Source organism: Phyllostomus hastatus, unplaced genomic scaffold (assembly GCF_019186645.2).
Source record: "Phyllostomus hastatus isolate PE091 unplaced genomic scaffold, TTU_PhHast_1.1 phas_scaffold_46, whole genome shotgun sequence".
NCBI classification, from domain to species: domain Eukaryota; kingdom Metazoa; phylum Chordata; class Mammalia; order Chiroptera; family Phyllostomidae; genus Phyllostomus; species Phyllostomus hastatus.
In genome coordinates, this window is record NW_025334032.1 from 21,698,243 (window position 1) to 21,716,106 (window position 17,864).

The following is a 17,864-nucleotide window of genomic DNA, read 5'->3' on the forward strand; positions in this document are numbered from 1 at the left end:
TTCTGGGCGGGGGGCACCTGACCCCGAAGAGGGACAATGACGTTGGAAGTGGTGAGGGGGTTGGTCTCCCCGCATGTAGAACACTTGCCTGCCTCCCCCACCACCTGCTGCCAACCCAGAGGGCATGCATTCAAAAGCCCCTCATTAGGCCTCTCTTTGCAGGCAAACAAATATCATTAATCTTGGTAAAGTGAGTGAAAGCACATTCACCTGTCCAAGCAAGAGAATTAATGTTGTGTCAATAGGAAATTAGTGTTTACCTCTGGCCTTTACATCTCCCCTTTGCTATGGAAAGCCCAGCCCAAATGTACAACCATTGTCAGAGGAGAGAAAAATACCCCCCTCCCCATATACAGGCGCAGGCCTGGGGGTGGGGAACTGGGGATGGGATGCCGGGGCACAGGGGCGGCCCTGGTGCAGGGAGAGGACAGGGGCCCTCCCAGGCCTCAGACCAGGTGGGTGACGACAGCAGAGCCTCGGGTCAGAGGTTCTCATTGGACCATGAGCCCTAGGGAGACATGCGCCCCCACCGCACGTGGTCACACAAAGGTGACAGGAGACCCCCTTTTCTTTCCGGATGCGTGGCCACGACCTCTCACGGCAGGCCAGCAGTGCACGCACAGAGCTGCACAGGCTGAGGGTGACGACGTCCCTGACACGGGCTGCTGTCCGTCCAGCGCCCACTGAGTGCCAGGCGCCATGCGTGACGACTGACAGGCATTCCCTACAAACCCTGCAGGGCACGTATCCTGCCTTTTCCTCAGATAAAGGAGACGCTGCAATGCATAAAATTTCAATAGGTTGGCTCACAGCCATACACAGGGAGGAGGTGGATTTGAACCCAGTCTGGCCCCACAGCCTTACACTTCCACACGAGGAAGGATCAGCACGTGAGGTCAAGTGTAAAGACAGGAAGTCTCCGAGAAAGCCCTTCTGAGTCATTCTCCGCTCCCCTCCACCCACCCGCAATGACTCCCAGGGGGAGAAGGTCAGGGAGAGGCAGGGCTGGGACGGCTAACTCAGAATGGGAGGGTGTGTGCGTGCCTGTGTGTCCCAGGAAAAGAAACCAAACAGGCCGATAAGGTCTCTTGTTTCCAGAGCAAAGCACCAATTAAACACAAGGCAGATGTGAGCAAATAAAGCTGTGGCGTCCAGAGAGAAAATCAATACTAGATTATATGTCCTAGCCCAATCACATACCAATTAATACAGAGCGGGTGGGGCTGAAGGCTGGGGGCAGGTGAGTCCGGCCTGAGAGCAGGCGCTGACCTGCCTGCCCCCAGCTTCCCCACAGTTCGGGCCCTCCTCTGGTCGGGGGGCTGCAGGCCCTGCCTCAAAGGGCCGGTGCCTGAGCTCTCTGGGGGAAACCTGTGTGAACGGCGAAGTGTGGGAGAAGGAGGATAAAAGGAGCTTCATCTCCGTCACGTTGGCAGCGGGGAGCTGAAGGCAGAAGGACGAGGTGGGGAGAGATGCTTTGGGAGGTTGGTACTCACTGGAAAGAAACAGACAACTCAGACCAGATGAACAGGCTGCTTGATATTTAATTTGCTGCAGAAAAAAAAAAAAAAAGCAAGGAGCTTGCTTTTAGAAAGTGACAAAAAATTAGGGAAAAATGGGAAAACTAGGGGAAAACATTCTACCCCAGAGAAATGATACGGGAGCCTTTGGTTATTCTGTTCATGCCTTATTTAATTTAGAAAGTACAGCTAAGAAGTTAATCACTAATTTTCAAGAGGCATGATAACATGGCACAGGACTGGGTGGCCATGGGGATGGAGTGGCCCAGAACCTTCCATGGTAGGGCTTTAGCCTCATCACTGGGGTGGCAGGGACGAGGCACTATGGCACGCAGCCACCTGCCAACAGGTACCAGGTTGAGCAGGCCTGTGACCCAGGGAGGCGGCTCTGCATCAGCAGGATCAGTCGGAAGCGCCCTTGTCCAGGGACAGGAAGCCTGGCTGTGGGAGCGAGGGCCCACACGGTCCAGGACAAGCACGCCCTTCCTCCAGAATTCCCAATACCCTCGGGGAAAGGGGACGCGATGTTGTTCGCGAAGCCGAGAACAAAAGTGGAAGGAAAGGCGGCAAATCGGTGACAAGAAGGGCACCCGCTTCTGTGTTTTTCCCACGGGAAGCCCCTCTGGCCAGATCCCTCCGGTGCCCTGCCTGCACCCGGACGCACGCCCTGGGCGCGGAGGCCCTTCTCAAGTGGGAGCTCTGTGGGCCAAGCACTGTTGCATGCCAAAGAAAAACGAAATTTGCTAGCCGAATATTTTTTAGACATTTTGCAAGATGCACGGCCTCCCTGACAATTTTTAATGTACTAACTGCCTGGTCCAGTGAGCTGATTAATTGGTGCTGGAGAGATCAATAAAAAACAGAAAATTAAAACAATTTTAAAGTGATTAAGTAGTTTAACACCTGTCTCCCGTCACGTCAGCGCAGGAAGAAAAATAAAGCAGGTGTCGAAGGGGCCTCCTGAAGCAAGAGAAAACAGCGCCTGCCTTGGAGAAATGACAAATCACAGCTGGTGGATCAATCTGAGTGCAAGCAGCCCTTCCTGGGCCCACTGCGGGAGCAGCAGGAAGCAGGGACCCCGAGATGCCGGCCACCTCCCCCCGCCACTCCTGGAGAGCTGCTCCTCAAGCCAAGGGAGGCAAGTGTGTGTCCAGACCCTGCAAACAGAGTGGGAGGGAGCAAGGTGAACCAAAGAACATCTTGGCCTAGAAGTCTGGATGGGATCAGATGGGAGAGCATCAGTTAACCTTCTTCTGACCTCATTTGCAGCCATTTGGAGCTGAGTCTGCAATATGTGGAGGGGCTCACATGCAATGAAAATGCACTTTGGGAGCTGTGGGGCCAACAGAAGGAAATAGTCATAGCTCTCTAGAATCATCGGGTCTTCCATTCTGGAAGCTTCAGGTCTCCACCCTTACTCCCAAGGGAGACAGAGCCTCTCAGCCTCCACCTCCCTTCAGCCTCCTGCAGCCTGGCTACACCTACAGGTGTTGCAGCACCGGCTGGATGATGGCCCGAACGCCCTTTAGACTCTTGGGGCAGCCTCACTCCCCTTGCTCCACCCCTCCACCAGCAGCTACCATGAAAGCTGCACAGCCAGTCACTCCTTTCCCACAGTTTCATGTACCTGACTCAGAATCACTGGAAGTGAACTCATAGAGCGCAAGAAACTCTAACTAAGATGATTCCAACTTCCCTACCAAAGGGCTAACAAAGTAGAACAAACAGGGGTAGGGGAAGTGACATGAGGGAGAATTAACAAAGGCTAGAGGTAAAGCCCCGCGTGAAACATTTCACGAAAGTCTCCTCTTTAACCTTGTAAGTGGACTTGAAATTTGCATGGGTCAAGTGCAGATCTACTTAATGTGACTCATGTTTTAGAAAGCTGTGCTGTCCTGTGGCTTCCCTGCCTGGGCACACCACTACACCACGCTGGGGTGGTGGCGGGGCTCAAGCCTTAGGTGCAAGATCTCCATGGGAAAAAAGCTCTCCGTGGGTCCTCGATCCACTTCCTGCACACTGGGACAGAGTGGGCAGAGCTCCAGAAACCCGTTAACACTCACCTGCTGGGCAGGCAATCACGAGTTTGCTTTCGGCTCTCCAGCTTCCTGTTGCCCTTCCAGGCCCCCTGATGCAGCAGCTTTCACCCCCAAGATGGGGACAGAAAAGGAACTCCAAGCAACAACACAGAAACCGGGCAGCAGGTCTAAAACATTATATTTTAAAATGCATTTCAACATTAAATAACATGAAATGTTGGACATTGAAGCCTCTCAGCTGGACTTACTAGCAATCCCCACTTAGAAAGCCCTCCTGTCACCCTAGATATGAATGGAAGTCACCGGCGGTGGCCTGAAAAAGGGCAGGGCCAAGGAGAAGGGGTTCCCACTCGCGCTGGCTTTCATAAATATTTTAATAGCCAGAGCTTTCCCTCTCTCAGACTTCCCTCGGGGAGTTCTGCTTCTGTAGCTACTGCTGGGCCACTCCGTATTCAGGTGTGGGGCCCTATCAGCCTCAACAAAAAGGCGTCAAAACCTTTACAACCCATTTTGTGCCAGTGACAGTCTCACAAAAAAGATTTTCAATCGGAGGCTGTTGGCTTGCTTCTTAAAATAATCCATACGGCCGAATTTCCACATGACAAAACACAGTCCATCTCTTGGCATTTCCTGCCCCAGGACGTCACTTTGGTGGCTTGGTCAGGACGGTTAAAGGCCCTGCAGTCCCACCTGTCTCACAGATCGCAAATTTCTGTTTGCCCAAGGCGCCATCACCAGGGTACACCTCTCAGCAGGGGGAGAGCTGGCCGGTGGACCCATCTACTGTCCAGGTAAGGCATGTGCTACCCAGAAGGCAACTGACGAGGCGGAGGTGGAGGGGCAGCCTGGGAACCTCACCCCTCTCCGAAGCAAACACAAAGTTCTTGACACGGCGCCCTCAGGCCTGCTGCCGCTCCCTGTAGAGCACGCCTCACACTGACGGAGATAAAGTTTCCCGGGGTCCAAGTTCCAAACTCGGCTGTTTTGTTTCTGTTAAAATGCAATTGTTTTTCTCTGGAGTGTGCGGTGACTGCTCAGCGTCAGGAAGATGTATGAAAACCTCCACTTCAATTCAGCATCCCTTTTCTCCCAGACAAACACGGTCGGATTTTAATAAATCAAAGAGCCACACTGTTTAATAAAAATTTATTGACTTACAAGTGATTATTTATCAAAAGACCATTAATAGCCGGTACTGAAATGATGTGTTACTGGGTGGTGCTGGGAGACTAATAGGAAATCAATGCAGCCGGCCAGCCAGAATGCATATGAGAAGCCCACCCCCCGACAGCTAGCGCAATTTCACCAGCAAAATACACCAGACGCTACCCCTGGTGCAATGAAAAGTTCCCCTTTTTTATTTATCGTTTACAAATGAAATGATCAATACTTTTAATCTAGAGCAAAATTTATTAACTTTCCCATCGGAGAGAGACATATTGACTCGGGGAGAGGGGTGTTAGTGCAGCGGAAGATGGATGGCTGGATGGTCGTCTCTTAGCCTGTCCTGGAGTCGGTGTGCGTGCAGCTGCCCTTTCGGCCCCACAGTGCCAGGGCGACTGGAGAAACCGAGTCTGGCCACTCCAGACGCACAGCAGGCAGGTGGGAACCTCTGACACAGGGGGCTCTTGTGCATCGGGAACCGTGGGAAGCACAACTCCCCAGACCATTGAGTTTTGGGTCAGTTTCAGGAAGGAAATGGCTGGATCTTTAGTCCCAGACTTCCACAGGGCCACAGAGCTCACCACAGTAGGGTGCTGCTGGGCAGGGCTGATGCTGAGGGCTGCCCAAGCACCTGTCCCTGGGCCGGCCTGGGTGCTCGGGGCTCTGTGGAGCGCTGCCGACAGCCTCCCATCAAGCCGCTTTTAATCTGCGAAGGGCAGCAGCAGGGAATGGGGTCTGACACAGTGGAGAGCCAAGTTCCAAAGTTGTTTGTACGATGTCTCAAGGATGTCATCTCGAACTGCTCCATCAAGCTTAGTGTGCTGAGCGCCGGCCTGGCCGACAGCCCTCTATTGAGCTTCCGCTGGCCGGGGAATTTTACTAGCCTTTTAAAAGTGCCTTCTCTCACTGGTTGGGGAAAAAAAAACCCTCATGTGTGAGTGGGAAAAGTCTTTCCAAGATCCACAATCAAACCCACCACTGCCCACAGTCACCTAAAACTCCAGGGACTCTGCTGCACATGCAGGACACCCACTTGTGGAACTGAGTTTCACTAGCCCCCTTGTTTTGAAGGCAGCAAATTGTTTCAAACTGACTTCTCTTATTTCTGAACCCTGATGACTGGAGAGCTTAAAGCTGAAGTTTGAACTATGGGTTTAAAGCATACAGAAATTGCAGAGATGAGAAGGGCTCAGTTGCAGGTGAAGAGTTACAGAGAAATTAAGTCGAAACAACAAAGATGTGTGGCAGGTTTGGAAGTGGCATTCGAGGCTGGCCAGGGTAATGCCACTAACCAATGTCCCTTGGCTTTACTCTTGAGAGCATCCTTGTCACTGCTGGGATCACAAGAGTGAACGTACTTTGTGTCTTACATGCTTCTGTTGCTACCCCTCAGTGCCTTGAAGTCTTACCCCACACCAGGTATTCTGACCCAGGTAACCTGGGGCCCGCAGTGTCGCCATTGAAGTGATGGCATGGTCTGATGTATCCGCAAGCTTGTGCCAAACACTAAATTAGAATTTTATGGAGATTTTTTGGGGGGCTGTCATTCATGTCCCCTCCTCACTTAGTGAAAGAGGAACGTAACCGTTGCTTCATCTCCACGATGCTTCTTTACAGAACAGTGACTCTAAACCAGGTGGCTGCAATTGTCTGTTACGTTGTCAGCAGAAAGGTTTGTTGGAAAGGATGTGAGAAACATAAAAATATTAAATACCTATGAAAATCATAAAATAAATGTACTAATCAATAGGCAGCTTTTTTTTTTAAGGGAAGTATAAAAAGGGACCTTGGTCTTCACAATCAACTTTTAAAGATCACCCTAGACAGCTTGGAAACACTGTAAATACTCCTTCTTATAAAGGCTGGTAATCCCTGTTTAGTCTTGAATACTTTGTAAAACAGTTCATAAGAGGCTGTTCTTACAGTCACAATAGTGTTTTTATTTGAGAGGAAAGCTTTCACTGGTTAGCAGGCCGGAGGAAATGGAAGCTATGGGGGCAGGGGGCGGGCAGCAGGGAGGCAGGAGGGAGGGGGCAGGACAAAGCGTTGCCCCAGCGGGAGCCTCAGGAGACTGGCTTCCTTCCCACACTCCCTGGTCGAGGCCCAGGAGTGGCCTTGTTGAGGTGACACCACGGCTGTGCCAAGTCCTGCAAGGTGTGCCAACTGTGCCGTGTGGACTGAGGGGAGGGACGGGGGAGGAGAGGTGGACAATCGGTAGAGGTGAGGCAACTCTCTTCCGAGGAACCTGAACTGGGGGACCCTAGCAGCAAGAAGCTGCAGTGGCTTGGCTTCAGACCTGCCTTCAGAGACTGTAGGTGGGCGCAGGTGGCCACGGGATCTGCAGTTTCCCCTGGCTGTGCGGGCCCCTGCTGCACCACACGCCTGCGGCCAGTCCAGCCCCACACACACCCCTCCAGGGCCTCAGCTCCTGCCATGCCCGGTGTTCCCCTGTGGGTTTCCGCTGTCCTTTCAGATGGCTCCTGCCATCTTGCACTCCCCGCCCCAATTCAAAGAATGGTGCCCCCACCACACACCTCTCGCCCACGGCCCCCATCCGTGCAGAAATCCACGTCTCCATCATGCTGGGGATTCTACATGTGCCAGGCAGCCAAGCAAACATTAATATGAGTGCTTCACCTTCTCCTGAACAATACTATTCCTCCTAAGAAGTCAAGTAGACACCTTCCAGCCCCGGGGTTACTTTCTGTAACTTTGGTAAGAAACTCACTGCTTCGGGCCACATCTAGGGGAGGCAGAGTGAAGGGAAAACCCCTCTCGTCGTTCACCATCAAAGACAACTTTATTACTCACAAAGCCACTCCGGCCCGGCGGCAGCGCGCCCTGGCAGCCTCGCGGAGCCCGGACCCCGTCCTGCCTAGGGCTACACTGGGAACGCCGAGCTCCGCTGTCCTCCACGAGGGTAGCGCTTCGATCCCCACAACAACCCTGTGAGGTAGGTATCGCCACCTTCCCCTCCTGATCCAGGTCACAGATGGGGAAGCTGAGGCACATGTTAATGAAGAGCAAGTCACATGGGAGTCTGAGGTGACCACTGGAGCTGGCACAGGAAATGACTCCTGGTGCCCACCACACACTAGTCACAGGTCCGTCCTGCCTCCTGCCCTCCCCTTTGGTGAGGTGTCAGAACTTCCCTTGGCCGAAAGCCCCTGCAGACAAGTTTCTCTGTAGCGAGCCTGCAGAGCTCCAAAGCCGCGGCGATGCTCAGGCCGGCGGGCCACACTGCTTCTCCTCGCGAGCAGGCGGCCCACCCCCAGCCAAGTCCCTGGCACATGGGCATCTGTAACAGACTAACAAACATCTTGTTGGCCGGAGTATGGACCGTGATTGATTGTTCCCAACCACGCAGCCCCGTGTGTGCACAGGTGGAGAGCTGACTTTAATGGCATTCCTCCAACGGACTCATTGTAAAAGAAACGAGAAGTCATCTCGTCCAGGGTGGCGACACCCCGAAGTGCCCACTTCCAACAGCAAGCCCAGGGATCCGGGCAGCTCTGAAGAAGCTGGCGTCCTGGGACCCAGAGCAGCCTGCAGGCCGGAGTCTGGAAAGAGTGCAGCAGTGGGGAGCGGCGGCGAGGACTCCGGCTGGCCCCGCGGCAGGATTCGGGTACGTCGGCTCCAGCAGCCAGCAGCGTGAGGCACGGGCTCAGGACCGGCTCAGGACCGGCTCCTGTCCTCATGGTTCCCAACGATCATCTTGCTGTACAGCTTCTGCTGCTCCTCCTTGAACGCATCCTTCACCTTCTCCCTCTTCAGGCCACCGTCCCTGTGAGAGAAAGGCTGCATGTAACAGCGGACAAAGCTTCCCGTCTACCCACATGTCACAGCCAGATGCTCCCTGCAGCTCCGACCCAAGAAAAACCTGCCAGAAACAGAGGTCCTCCATGGTCTCCCATCAGGACGAGCCCCGGGGCTGGCGCTGGACTCTGGGGGCCCACCCTTTCTATCTGGAAACTCGCACTCCTGCCCTGGGTCAGAATACACTGCTCGTACTCAAGGGCCTCTGTGACTGCTTAGACCTGCCAAGGAGTTTAAAATTCTCTCTTCTTCAGCATTTGTCCTCACCTTACAAAAGGTAAAGGAGGTGTTCTGGCATGATGAAAAGTGAACCAAGCTTTAAGAAATACTGAAGCTTACAATACTTGGTAAATTGGACCTGAGAAAGAAAATCTGTAAAGTTCAGACCCGAGGATTTCCCAAATTCATGCACACAGCAAACACAAGGGGAAATATATGTTCCTACTTGAATCCTGGCACCTCCCTCCATCTCCCCGAATGAATCCTCTACACTTGGACTTGCTCCCACCCACCTGTCACCCCAACTCTTTGCTTACGTCCTAGAATTATCACCATCTTCAATGACTGATGAAGATCCACGCCCACTTTCCATCTCTCGTGCCCACCCCCCCCCCCCTTCTGTGCTCCGGAGGTGTCAGTGGTGGAAAAGTCTGTGATGAAGCCCCTTTGCTCGGCGGACCTCACACTGGAAGACCCGGCACCTGCCACGCCCTTCCAAACCCACAGCAGAGGCGCCCTGGTTGTCACGAGGCCTCAGGCAGAGGGAAGGGCAGCAGTGGACAGACACTAGCTAGTTCCACGAGCCTGTCAGATCTGCGTTCAAAATCTGGCCCCGGGCTTTATTCTGTGACTTTGAAAAGCACCTCACGTCTCTGAGTTTCAGTCTGCCACCTGAAAAGTGGGAGTAAAAATGTTCAAACTTCAGGGACTCACTCTGAGGATGAAATGAGATCACCACACACAGCACCAGTATAGTACAGTGTCACCGTGACTGAGGGCCATGCTATGACCTAAGAAGCCGCAGGTCAGTTTAAAATGTGAATTTCCACACCTTCCCCACAACGCCCACTTCAGTCTAATGCCCTCTAAAGCTGACCGTTGTGCTTAACCCTAAGGGGCCCTAAGATGCTGGAACTGTGTCCCTGAGCTGGCATTCATCCCACCCCCTCCTGTAACTGCAGTGTAATGGTCTCCTTCCAGCATGAGGGTCTGCAAACTATGACCATGGGCCAAATCCGTCCGACACCTGTCTGTAAATGAAGTTTTCCCGGAACACATGCGTTCATGTGTGTATGTGCTAGCTCTGTGTTTGCCTTATACTACAATGGCAGAGTTAAGCAGATGCAAGACATGCCACAAGGTCCAGTGTCTAGAAGGTTTACTAACTCTACAGAAAATGTTGGCCATTCCTGCTCTAGTAGGTAGCACCCTAAATGCGAACATAGAAACTTGGGTCTTTCTAAAGATAATCCAGTTTTGCCAAATACATGTGATCAGAGAGCCCAGTACCCCTGGTGAGGTTTCTAGCCCAGCATCAGGCAAGGACGGCTTGGGTGCCCTGGCAGACTGGTCCAAACCCCAGAGAGGCTTAGTTCAGCTCCATGTTCCCCGAGACCAAGCTAACAGCAGGCACTTCTGAGCTGGAACTAGCAGAGAGCAGCCAAACTGCTCCCTCTCCAGGGTTGGTGAGCGTCATTCTCTAAACCAGGGAGAGGGGGAGTCTCTGAAACTGGGGTCAACAATTTAGCACTTCCTTCAGAAATTCACGTTCTCCTCGACTCAGCCGATCAGACCTGGCTTTGACTCACCACAGCAGGTCCACGAGTCCTCCCTGTCTGGCAATGGCGGATTTCACCCTATTCGCAAACTGGACGGCATCTTCATCTGTCTGTAAGAAAGTGAATGAGACCACTTCATCCCGGCTCATAGTCAAAGAGAGCCAAGGGAAGACCTCTGCAAGCTGGGGTACCCACCTCTCTGGTCATGGGGGGCAGGTACCAGACACTGCAGACAATGGCCCAGCTGGTCATCATTCGCAGCAGGTACGTCACCATTCCATATTTGCTGCTGTTAAAGAAGGCATCACCGAACTGAGGGTCGTACTGAAAAACAGCGGGAAGCTGATGGTAAGAAGTCAGCAGCTCTAACAATGAATGCACCCCCTGGGGCAGTATCAGTGACAGAAAGAGACCTCCAGCCCCCTCTGGGAACACTTCTAAAGTAACCTATGCCCGGGCAGTTCTGGCCTCTGGGAACATTAGCCACCCCTGACCCACCCAAGATCCCGCTGCAGGTCCTTGGGGAGGACGGCCTTCCTCAAACAGGTATCCCCCTCTTTGATTAGTTTCCCATCTCGCTCCCTTGTTGGTACATATAGGTTATTATTTAAGTTTTCAAGCACATCCAAAAACAGAGAATAGGCTAATATACTCCCATAAACCCATTCCCTAGATTCCACAATTGCCAACATTTCGCCATACTCACCTCATCTATCCCCTTGCCCTCTTACACACTGTACCGCTTCATGCTATTCACTCATCAACACATGTACCTCCACCAAATAAAAACATTTTCCTACCTACCAGCCTTTAAGTATCATTTCTAGTGCCTCAAAGAGAAAACAGAGAGCTTATGATATGCTTCTGTAATTATGCTTCTGACAAAACCAACCACCTGTTTAAGCAGGAGGCTCTGCTCTTATTAAACCCAGTGTGCGTTACTGAGTGAACACACAGCCGGCGAGGCACTTCCTTACCAGGTATTTTCGGTTGGTAATGACCCTAATGGAGGCAAGAGCTGTACTTCAAGGGCACTTTGTGGGAAGTGTGGCCAAAGCTGTGACCCTCATTCTCACAAAACAGAAGAATAAATTAAGCAGCAGGTAAGCATGGATGGAGAGGCCCCAGCCAAAGCTATCAGATGCCTGAAAGGCTGTCATCACAAGCCACTGCACTGACTTTGTGTGATTATAAAACCCAGCTAGGACCAGAGGTGAAAAAAAATCCAAGGCCACGGAACTGCCAGAGCTGCGCCACGGAAGCCAGCAGCGCCGGCGTGGACAGGCCCTGGCCTGGGGGAGCCGCAGAGCAGCAGGGGCGGGAGGCTGTGCGGGTGCCCCCGCACTCGAGGCAGCGGGATGTCTGAGCTGTGGGATCTTGTCGGGTCTTCAAGCCCGAATTTTCTAATTGTCAGAACAGGAATTGGATCTTCATGCCTAGCTGAGAAACTGACTACTGAAACGAAGACATTTAGATTTAATTACAGAAACTAAGAAATTTAGATGTAACTATAGAAGGCTTAATGACCTCACGTTATAACACCAAAAGGAAATAAGGGAGAAGAATGAGTTTTAAACAGAAGCTAATGTGTATGATTTGAACAAAGAAAGTGTTCTATTTTGTAAAGCACTATATAAATTAAAAAATGTGGTATGTTGTCAGAGAGTGAGAGTCCTTTGTTTAGGGCTAATTCTGTACTCCATGCTGGGCAGACCCTACAGACAGAAAAACAAGGCAAAAAGCTCAAAACAACAATACACTGCTCAAAATCGATGACAATTTTGGTGGAAATGTAGTAAGAGTCATGAAATTGCTAAGGTTATCCAAGGTTCGTTACCAAGAACATCATAAAAACTAGAAAGTATTTGTGGAGCAGTTCTTAATCTTATGCGGGCTTTCATTTGTGAATGGAAAGAGATTATATGTAAAATTTACATGCCTTTTCCTTTGCAGAGGAGTCAAAACTGCCCAAGGGCCTAGGTTCCAAAACCGGCAAAGACCACTGCTCCAGAGCAGGGCACGCACAGTGTGGCTCCTGCCGCAGCATCAGCGTTTCTGACCCAGGAGCGGGTCAGAAACGCAAGCCCAGGCACCCACATTTTCACAACCTGTCCAGGGGATGCTGATGTAGCTAAGATCCGAGAGCCAATGTTGTGGAGTGAGCAAGATGGCCTCTCCAGTAGCCTGTGTCTGATAAACACATATGGGGAAGCACTGGACTCGCAGTACGTTAAAATGCAGGACGGTGTGCATGTGGCAGAAACGTCACTCCCCACTCCTGCACCCACAGTGACACGGCTCACGGACTGTTTTCTTTCTTGCTGTTCCCACACACGGCATCAGAGCATCCCCCACAAATCTCTCGAGCAGCCCTGACCCATGGGTTGGTTACCCTGCATCCACTATTCACTGGCCATCCTTGCCCTGGTGCTTTGCCCACCTGGTAAGAGGGGAGGGGCTGGTAAGCCTTTGCTCAACCAAGAAGAGCACCGCCCCCCCTCCCAACCTCCCGCTGTACCAGCTGTGCTGGCAAAATGAAAATACGAAATATTTCTACAGAATACTCTGCAGATAACAAACAGACCCTTGCATAAGTATGGTGACTAAATTCTAAGCACAGCTCAAATTTACTCACTGTTTTACCCTGATTTCAATCTAAATACTTTACATACTGACCATAGCCTGTGCTTTTTAGAAGTAATAATGTAACAGCAAACTTCTAGAAATAATACTATCAACAGATGAATGTGAAGGGGCAGATGGAAGGAGGACAAGAAAAAAGGGAAACTGGCTGGCTAACTGAATCCATCTCTCTAGGTGAGCCTGAACAGTTAGAAGCACAATTTCCTAAAAGGTGGAGGGATAGACTAGACAAGCTCCTAAGATCCATTTCACTTTTATAGGGGTCCTCGGCACACAGAAGAGATCACGGCCCAAATCAGTGGACCTGTTTCCTCCTTCAGTCCTAAGGACACATCTGCACCCATCCGGCAAATACACAAATCCAGCTGGGCAGCCATACACCCCACTCCCTGCACAGGCCACCTCTCCAGGTGGAACACCTGACATTCCAGCTAGGGTTATGAAGACAGAGGAAATAAGTGGGGGGAAATGTACAAAGCTCAAAAGCTTTCTCCATTTCCTAAATCTGGTGGGGGTGGGAAGGTGTGGGTTGGAATCTGGCTGTTCCGAGTTCCAATAGTCCCAGTTCTTTCTAACAGGTTAGAACAATGTTATATTCTCATAAGCACTCAACCCGGCCCAGCCCTAGGCTGCTCTGCTGGAGAGGATCCACCCACTGATGGTGACACCAGCTCCTTCCTCTGTCTTCTCTTGCCGCATCCTGTTCGTGGCAGTGACCACAACAACCAATGTACCCTCAGAGGTCTTGTACCTTGATAGCAACTGGGTAAACCGTGGCTCCAATTTCAAAACTTCCCTTTTTGAACATCATCACTGATGTATTATTGATGCAGGTTCCTAAAATGCAGGAGAGAATAAAATGCTATTTCTTTTGGTCCTTTATCGCAGAGACCAGGAGTTTAAGGACTGAATATAATAATGATTCTAATGATTCTTCAAACAGAATAAATCTGTCATCTCCCTAGCTTATGAATGAACTTATCAGAGATGAGCAAAATATTCATCTACTTCCCATTCTCTTATTATAGGGTCACATTCCTGATTAACATGCGCCAGCCTAGACAAAAGGCCAGAGACACTCAGCAGACTTAGCAGGTTTTAGCAGAAACTCCACAGGAAGCTCAAAGAGCCTTTCAGCAACACTAGGAAAGGGATTCCTGTGTTGAGGAAGTTCACACTATGGCACTTAGTCCAAATTCTAAATTTCTGTGGGTTTTAGTCCCACAACCAATCTAAAGGGACCTAACATCATCCAGTGAAAACAGACAAGCCCAGCAAAGGCTGAGGGACTTGGCTGAGGCCACGCCAGAGCCCCCACCCCGCACGACCTCCGCCACAGAAGCTCTGTGGTGGCCAACGCCTTCTTACCCTCTGGGAAGATGAGGATAGGCAGCTTGCTTTTATCCCGCACGTGCTCACTCAGTCTTCAGAAGAGAAAAATAAAACAAAGGGTCAGACGGTGTTATGTCCATTAGCACCAAAATGCATTTATAAATAACCCACATAGACATGACATTAGATGTTGCATAAAAACAAGTGCACAGATATGACCCTGTCTTCTATAACCCCAGAATCTAAATCTCACAAAAATAAAACTTGAAAGAATAGGGAAGATCAGCTGACTACTAGTTAATTCACACAGTTACCCAATCAAGTACTAATGTTTGTGGACAGAAGACACTGCTCAGACTTGGAACTATCCGCAGGACACACCTGCCCAGGGCCTTGCAAAGAGCACCCTTAATAAACACCTGCTACCAAACTTCCTAACAGCCTTGCTGGGCTGTGTGTAAAGACAGTCACTTCACACTCTGTCCCTGAGAGACGGAGCAACGGGACTTCGACGGCAGGTGCCTTTGTTCCTATGGAAGGGGGCCTCAGCTGCGTCTGGATTCCTCTCAGTAATACCGCAATGCTTACGCCATCACTTACACAATTTATCCTTCTTTTCAGGCTTGGAAACAAAGCAGCACTTTGTTACACTGCCCTAAGTTTGTTTTTATTTGTGATATGAATTGATTTTGAGATTTCAAATAGCATTAAAAGTATACATGTTGTTTATTACAACAGGTACAAGAAATAAAGGTTTAGAAACACTACTAACTTGGTAAATAATGTTAGTGTTTCTATACCTTTCATGTTCCATGTTTTAGAAAAAATATCTTTATTGTGAAAGCAGTATAGGCTCAGTGTACAAGACACTATAATTTCACTGTGGAGGGATAACTACCTCTAAAATGCATGCTTTCCCTGTAACTGGTCAAATAGAATAGCATTGTGTCGATTTACCTTTTAGCCACCAGGTGGCGATCTTTCACCTCAGAGCGCTCAAACCAGATGTGAGGGCAGGCCTTCACCACGGCTCTCTGAATCACACCCATGAGTCCCCCGTGCGCTTGACCCACCTAATCTCAGACAAAGGAGTAACTGGTAGTGAAGCCATCCTCACACAAATCCCCCACGCCGTGGAGAAAGGCCCAGCTCCCACAAGATAAGCACCCCAACCTCTCACACTATTGCTAACCACAGGTTTCTCACTATTAAGAAACCATGAATCTTAAATTTATCTTTTTAATTGGTGATACCAGAGATGTATAATTAAAAACATGGTTGAAAATCCTAAAACAAAATAATGAAGCTGAACAGTACCATGTGTAAAAATGTCCTCCCCGCCACCCCGCCCTGGGCAGATTCTCCAATGCCACTGAACCCAGTCCTTTCAAATCCTCCCTCCTTATCTTCACCCCTTTCCAGGTCACCTAAGTATCCAAAGTCTAATCTCCAACCAAACTTTCAGTCACTCTGCTCAGAATATTTGCTATTCAAGTCCCACGGGGTTCTCAAAAGCAACAGAAACAAAGGCAAAAATCTAGGTTGGGGACCACACAGAAAAACTTGTTTATCTGTTTACACCCTTAAGAAAGAGCTCAGTGCAGGGCCCAGAAGCATCTCAACCCTGACCAGTCTCTAAAGCAAGAAGTCTTGCCCCAAGAAAGCAACAGAAAGGAGTCTTACCATGGCATAATAGCCATCACTGGCCAAAATGATGACGTCGATGGGAGAGGTATGATTGGCCACACAGATGCCACCGTTTCTAGGTCTGTTTTTCCTGTTTGGGAAGTATGCAAAGCAACAAAAATTCATGTGAAACAATTCGTCTGAACTCGCCCCTCACCTCAGCGTCATCGACTCTAACTGAAAGGACCGAGCCTGGCTGGCCGGTGGCAGCTGGGCCCCGTTTGCCAGCGCCACTGCCCGCTGTACCGTACCAAGTGGCCTCACCTGTCGTGGTAGGTAATGATGGCTGTCAGGGCGCGCACGCAGATCCGGTAACACATTAAGTGAACATGTTTACTCATGAACTCCTTAAACCTGCAATGACAGGACAAAGATTTTTGGTTTTATTTTAAGTGTAGGAAGAAAGGAAAAGTTGCTGACTCCAACAATTTAACAATCACAGCCTACAGTCCTTTATGTCTGCAAAGTATTTTCATAAATATTAGTGTGTATGGTAAAATCCTGGAATTTATTAGCATTTTTATGCCCACATGAGGAAACAAAGTAATGAGAATGGCTTAAATTCACATAAGTAAATGGGTTTAAACTTCACAGCTTTGGAATTTCCTGCACAGCTGAGTCTACTAGATTCCTTCCCCCTCTAGTCTACACCTAGAGGCGAGGCAAGGCAAAGGCAGAGTCGAATCTCCTAACTGGCCTGGGCAGAAGAGATGTTGGCCTGCTCCAGCATTTCCCAGAAGGAGATTTCTCCTTTACAGAACAAACAAAGAAGCCCTACCTACATTTCTTATTCTCTCACCAATTTATCAACACAGTGTTGAATGCTCAACACTAAACAACATCCTGTAAAATATGCTAGCTGTGGGCTGTAGAGTTTTGTGGTTTCTCCATTTTGTCTTTAAAAACGGGAAGAGTAGCCCTGGCAGGCATAGCTCAGTGGATTGAGCATGGGCTGCGAACCAAAGTGTTGCAGGTTCAATTCCCAGTATGGGCACATGCCTGGGTTGCAGGCCACGGCCCCCAGCAACCGCACATTGATGTTTCTCTCTCTCTTTCTCCCTTCCCTCTCTAAAAATAAATAAATAAAATCTTAACACACACACACACACACACACACACACACACACACACAAATGGGAAGAGTGTGAGGGCTGGAGGCCAAAATGAACAGTCATAGATCAAGATTGGTAAAAAAACAAGACTTCAGTGCCGATGCCACTGTAATCATTGGGTTAATTTATCATTGGGTTAAGATTCTGTGGTTTGGCTGCACCCCGAGAAGTAGCCTGGCTTTCAGTATCAGAGCCTCCACTGCAGAACCCTTCAGACAGGGACACTCCCACGCTACTCACCTCCCGTTGGGCAAGTATCCCACCATGGTTGTGCCCACCACCAGAAGGCTAATCCCTGTGAAAGCGAGGGCTATCCTGTAATAAGAAGACAAGTTAAAACACAGCAAACAAATCCTTGCACTAGGTATAGAACTGACTGTGTGAAAATAAAAATGGGCATCATGAAACCACCCCCAAGACCTTATGACCTATGAGCTGGAACCTAGAGTTCCAGCTAGAAATGCATGCAGGCCTATCAGAACCAGAGATCATTCTGATTACAAACTAACAGCCACTATGGATCTGGCTCTCAGCTGACACTATCTCCCTTCAGGCATCAGGCAGCTGCTTGCTGTGCTGCCCTCGGGCACCTGCTGTCCTACCCTGCCCCTTGGCTTTAAACTCTGGCAGAAGCACAGCTTCTCTGTGAAGCAACAGGAAATAGAGCCTGAAGGTACCAGCATCTGGCAAGGCATACTGAGAAAGCAATGGGTACAGCAAGACCGAGAGATCAATACTGCCTCTGTACTGGAGTAGGAGAAAATTAGCCCTGCCCAG

General features: G+C 50.1%; 1 protein-coding gene and 1 long non-coding RNA gene across 8 annotated transcripts in view; one reads left to right on the top strand and one right to left on the bottom strand.

Moving 5' to 3' along the window:
- The first annotated feature begins 1,248 nt into the window (after positions 1 to 1,248).
- Positions 1,249 to 4,713, top strand: LOC123807468. Of its 2 annotated transcripts, none has more exons than XR_006783655.1 (2): positions 1,249 to 1,459; positions 2,440 to 4,713. It is a non-coding gene; the product is annotated as an uncharacterized LOC123807468 (long non-coding RNA). The 2 variants fall into 2 exon arrangements; XR_006783654.1 differs by having other exon boundaries at positions 2,445 to 4,713.
- A 2,785-nt stretch (positions 4,714 to 7,498) lies between these two features.
- GPAT4 (glycerol-3-phosphate acyltransferase 4) overlaps positions 7,499 to 17,864 on the bottom strand; it is a 35,276-nt gene continuing 24,910 nt past the window's right edge. For all 6 annotated transcript variants that reach the window (XM_045821308.1, XM_045821311.1, XM_045821309.1 and 3 more), the window contains 9 exons: positions 17,328 to 17,402; positions 16,240 to 16,329; positions 15,973 to 16,066; positions 15,247 to 15,362; positions 14,326 to 14,381; positions 13,709 to 13,794; positions 10,510 to 10,638; positions 10,345 to 10,424; positions 7,499 to 8,504 (listed from right to left, as the gene is read on the bottom strand). In XM_045821308.1, the coding sequence (XP_045677264.1) occupies positions 8,396 to 8,504; positions 10,345 to 10,424; positions 10,510 to 10,638; positions 13,709 to 13,794; positions 14,326 to 14,381; positions 15,247 to 15,362; positions 15,973 to 16,066; positions 16,240 to 16,329; positions 17,328 to 17,402 (835 nt within the window). In that variant the 3' untranslated portion in view covers positions 7,499 to 8,395. The remainder of the gene's footprint in view (positions 8,505 to 10,344; positions 10,425 to 10,509; positions 10,639 to 13,708; positions 13,795 to 14,325; positions 14,382 to 15,246; positions 15,363 to 15,972; positions 16,067 to 16,239; positions 16,330 to 17,327; positions 17,403 to 17,864) is intronic.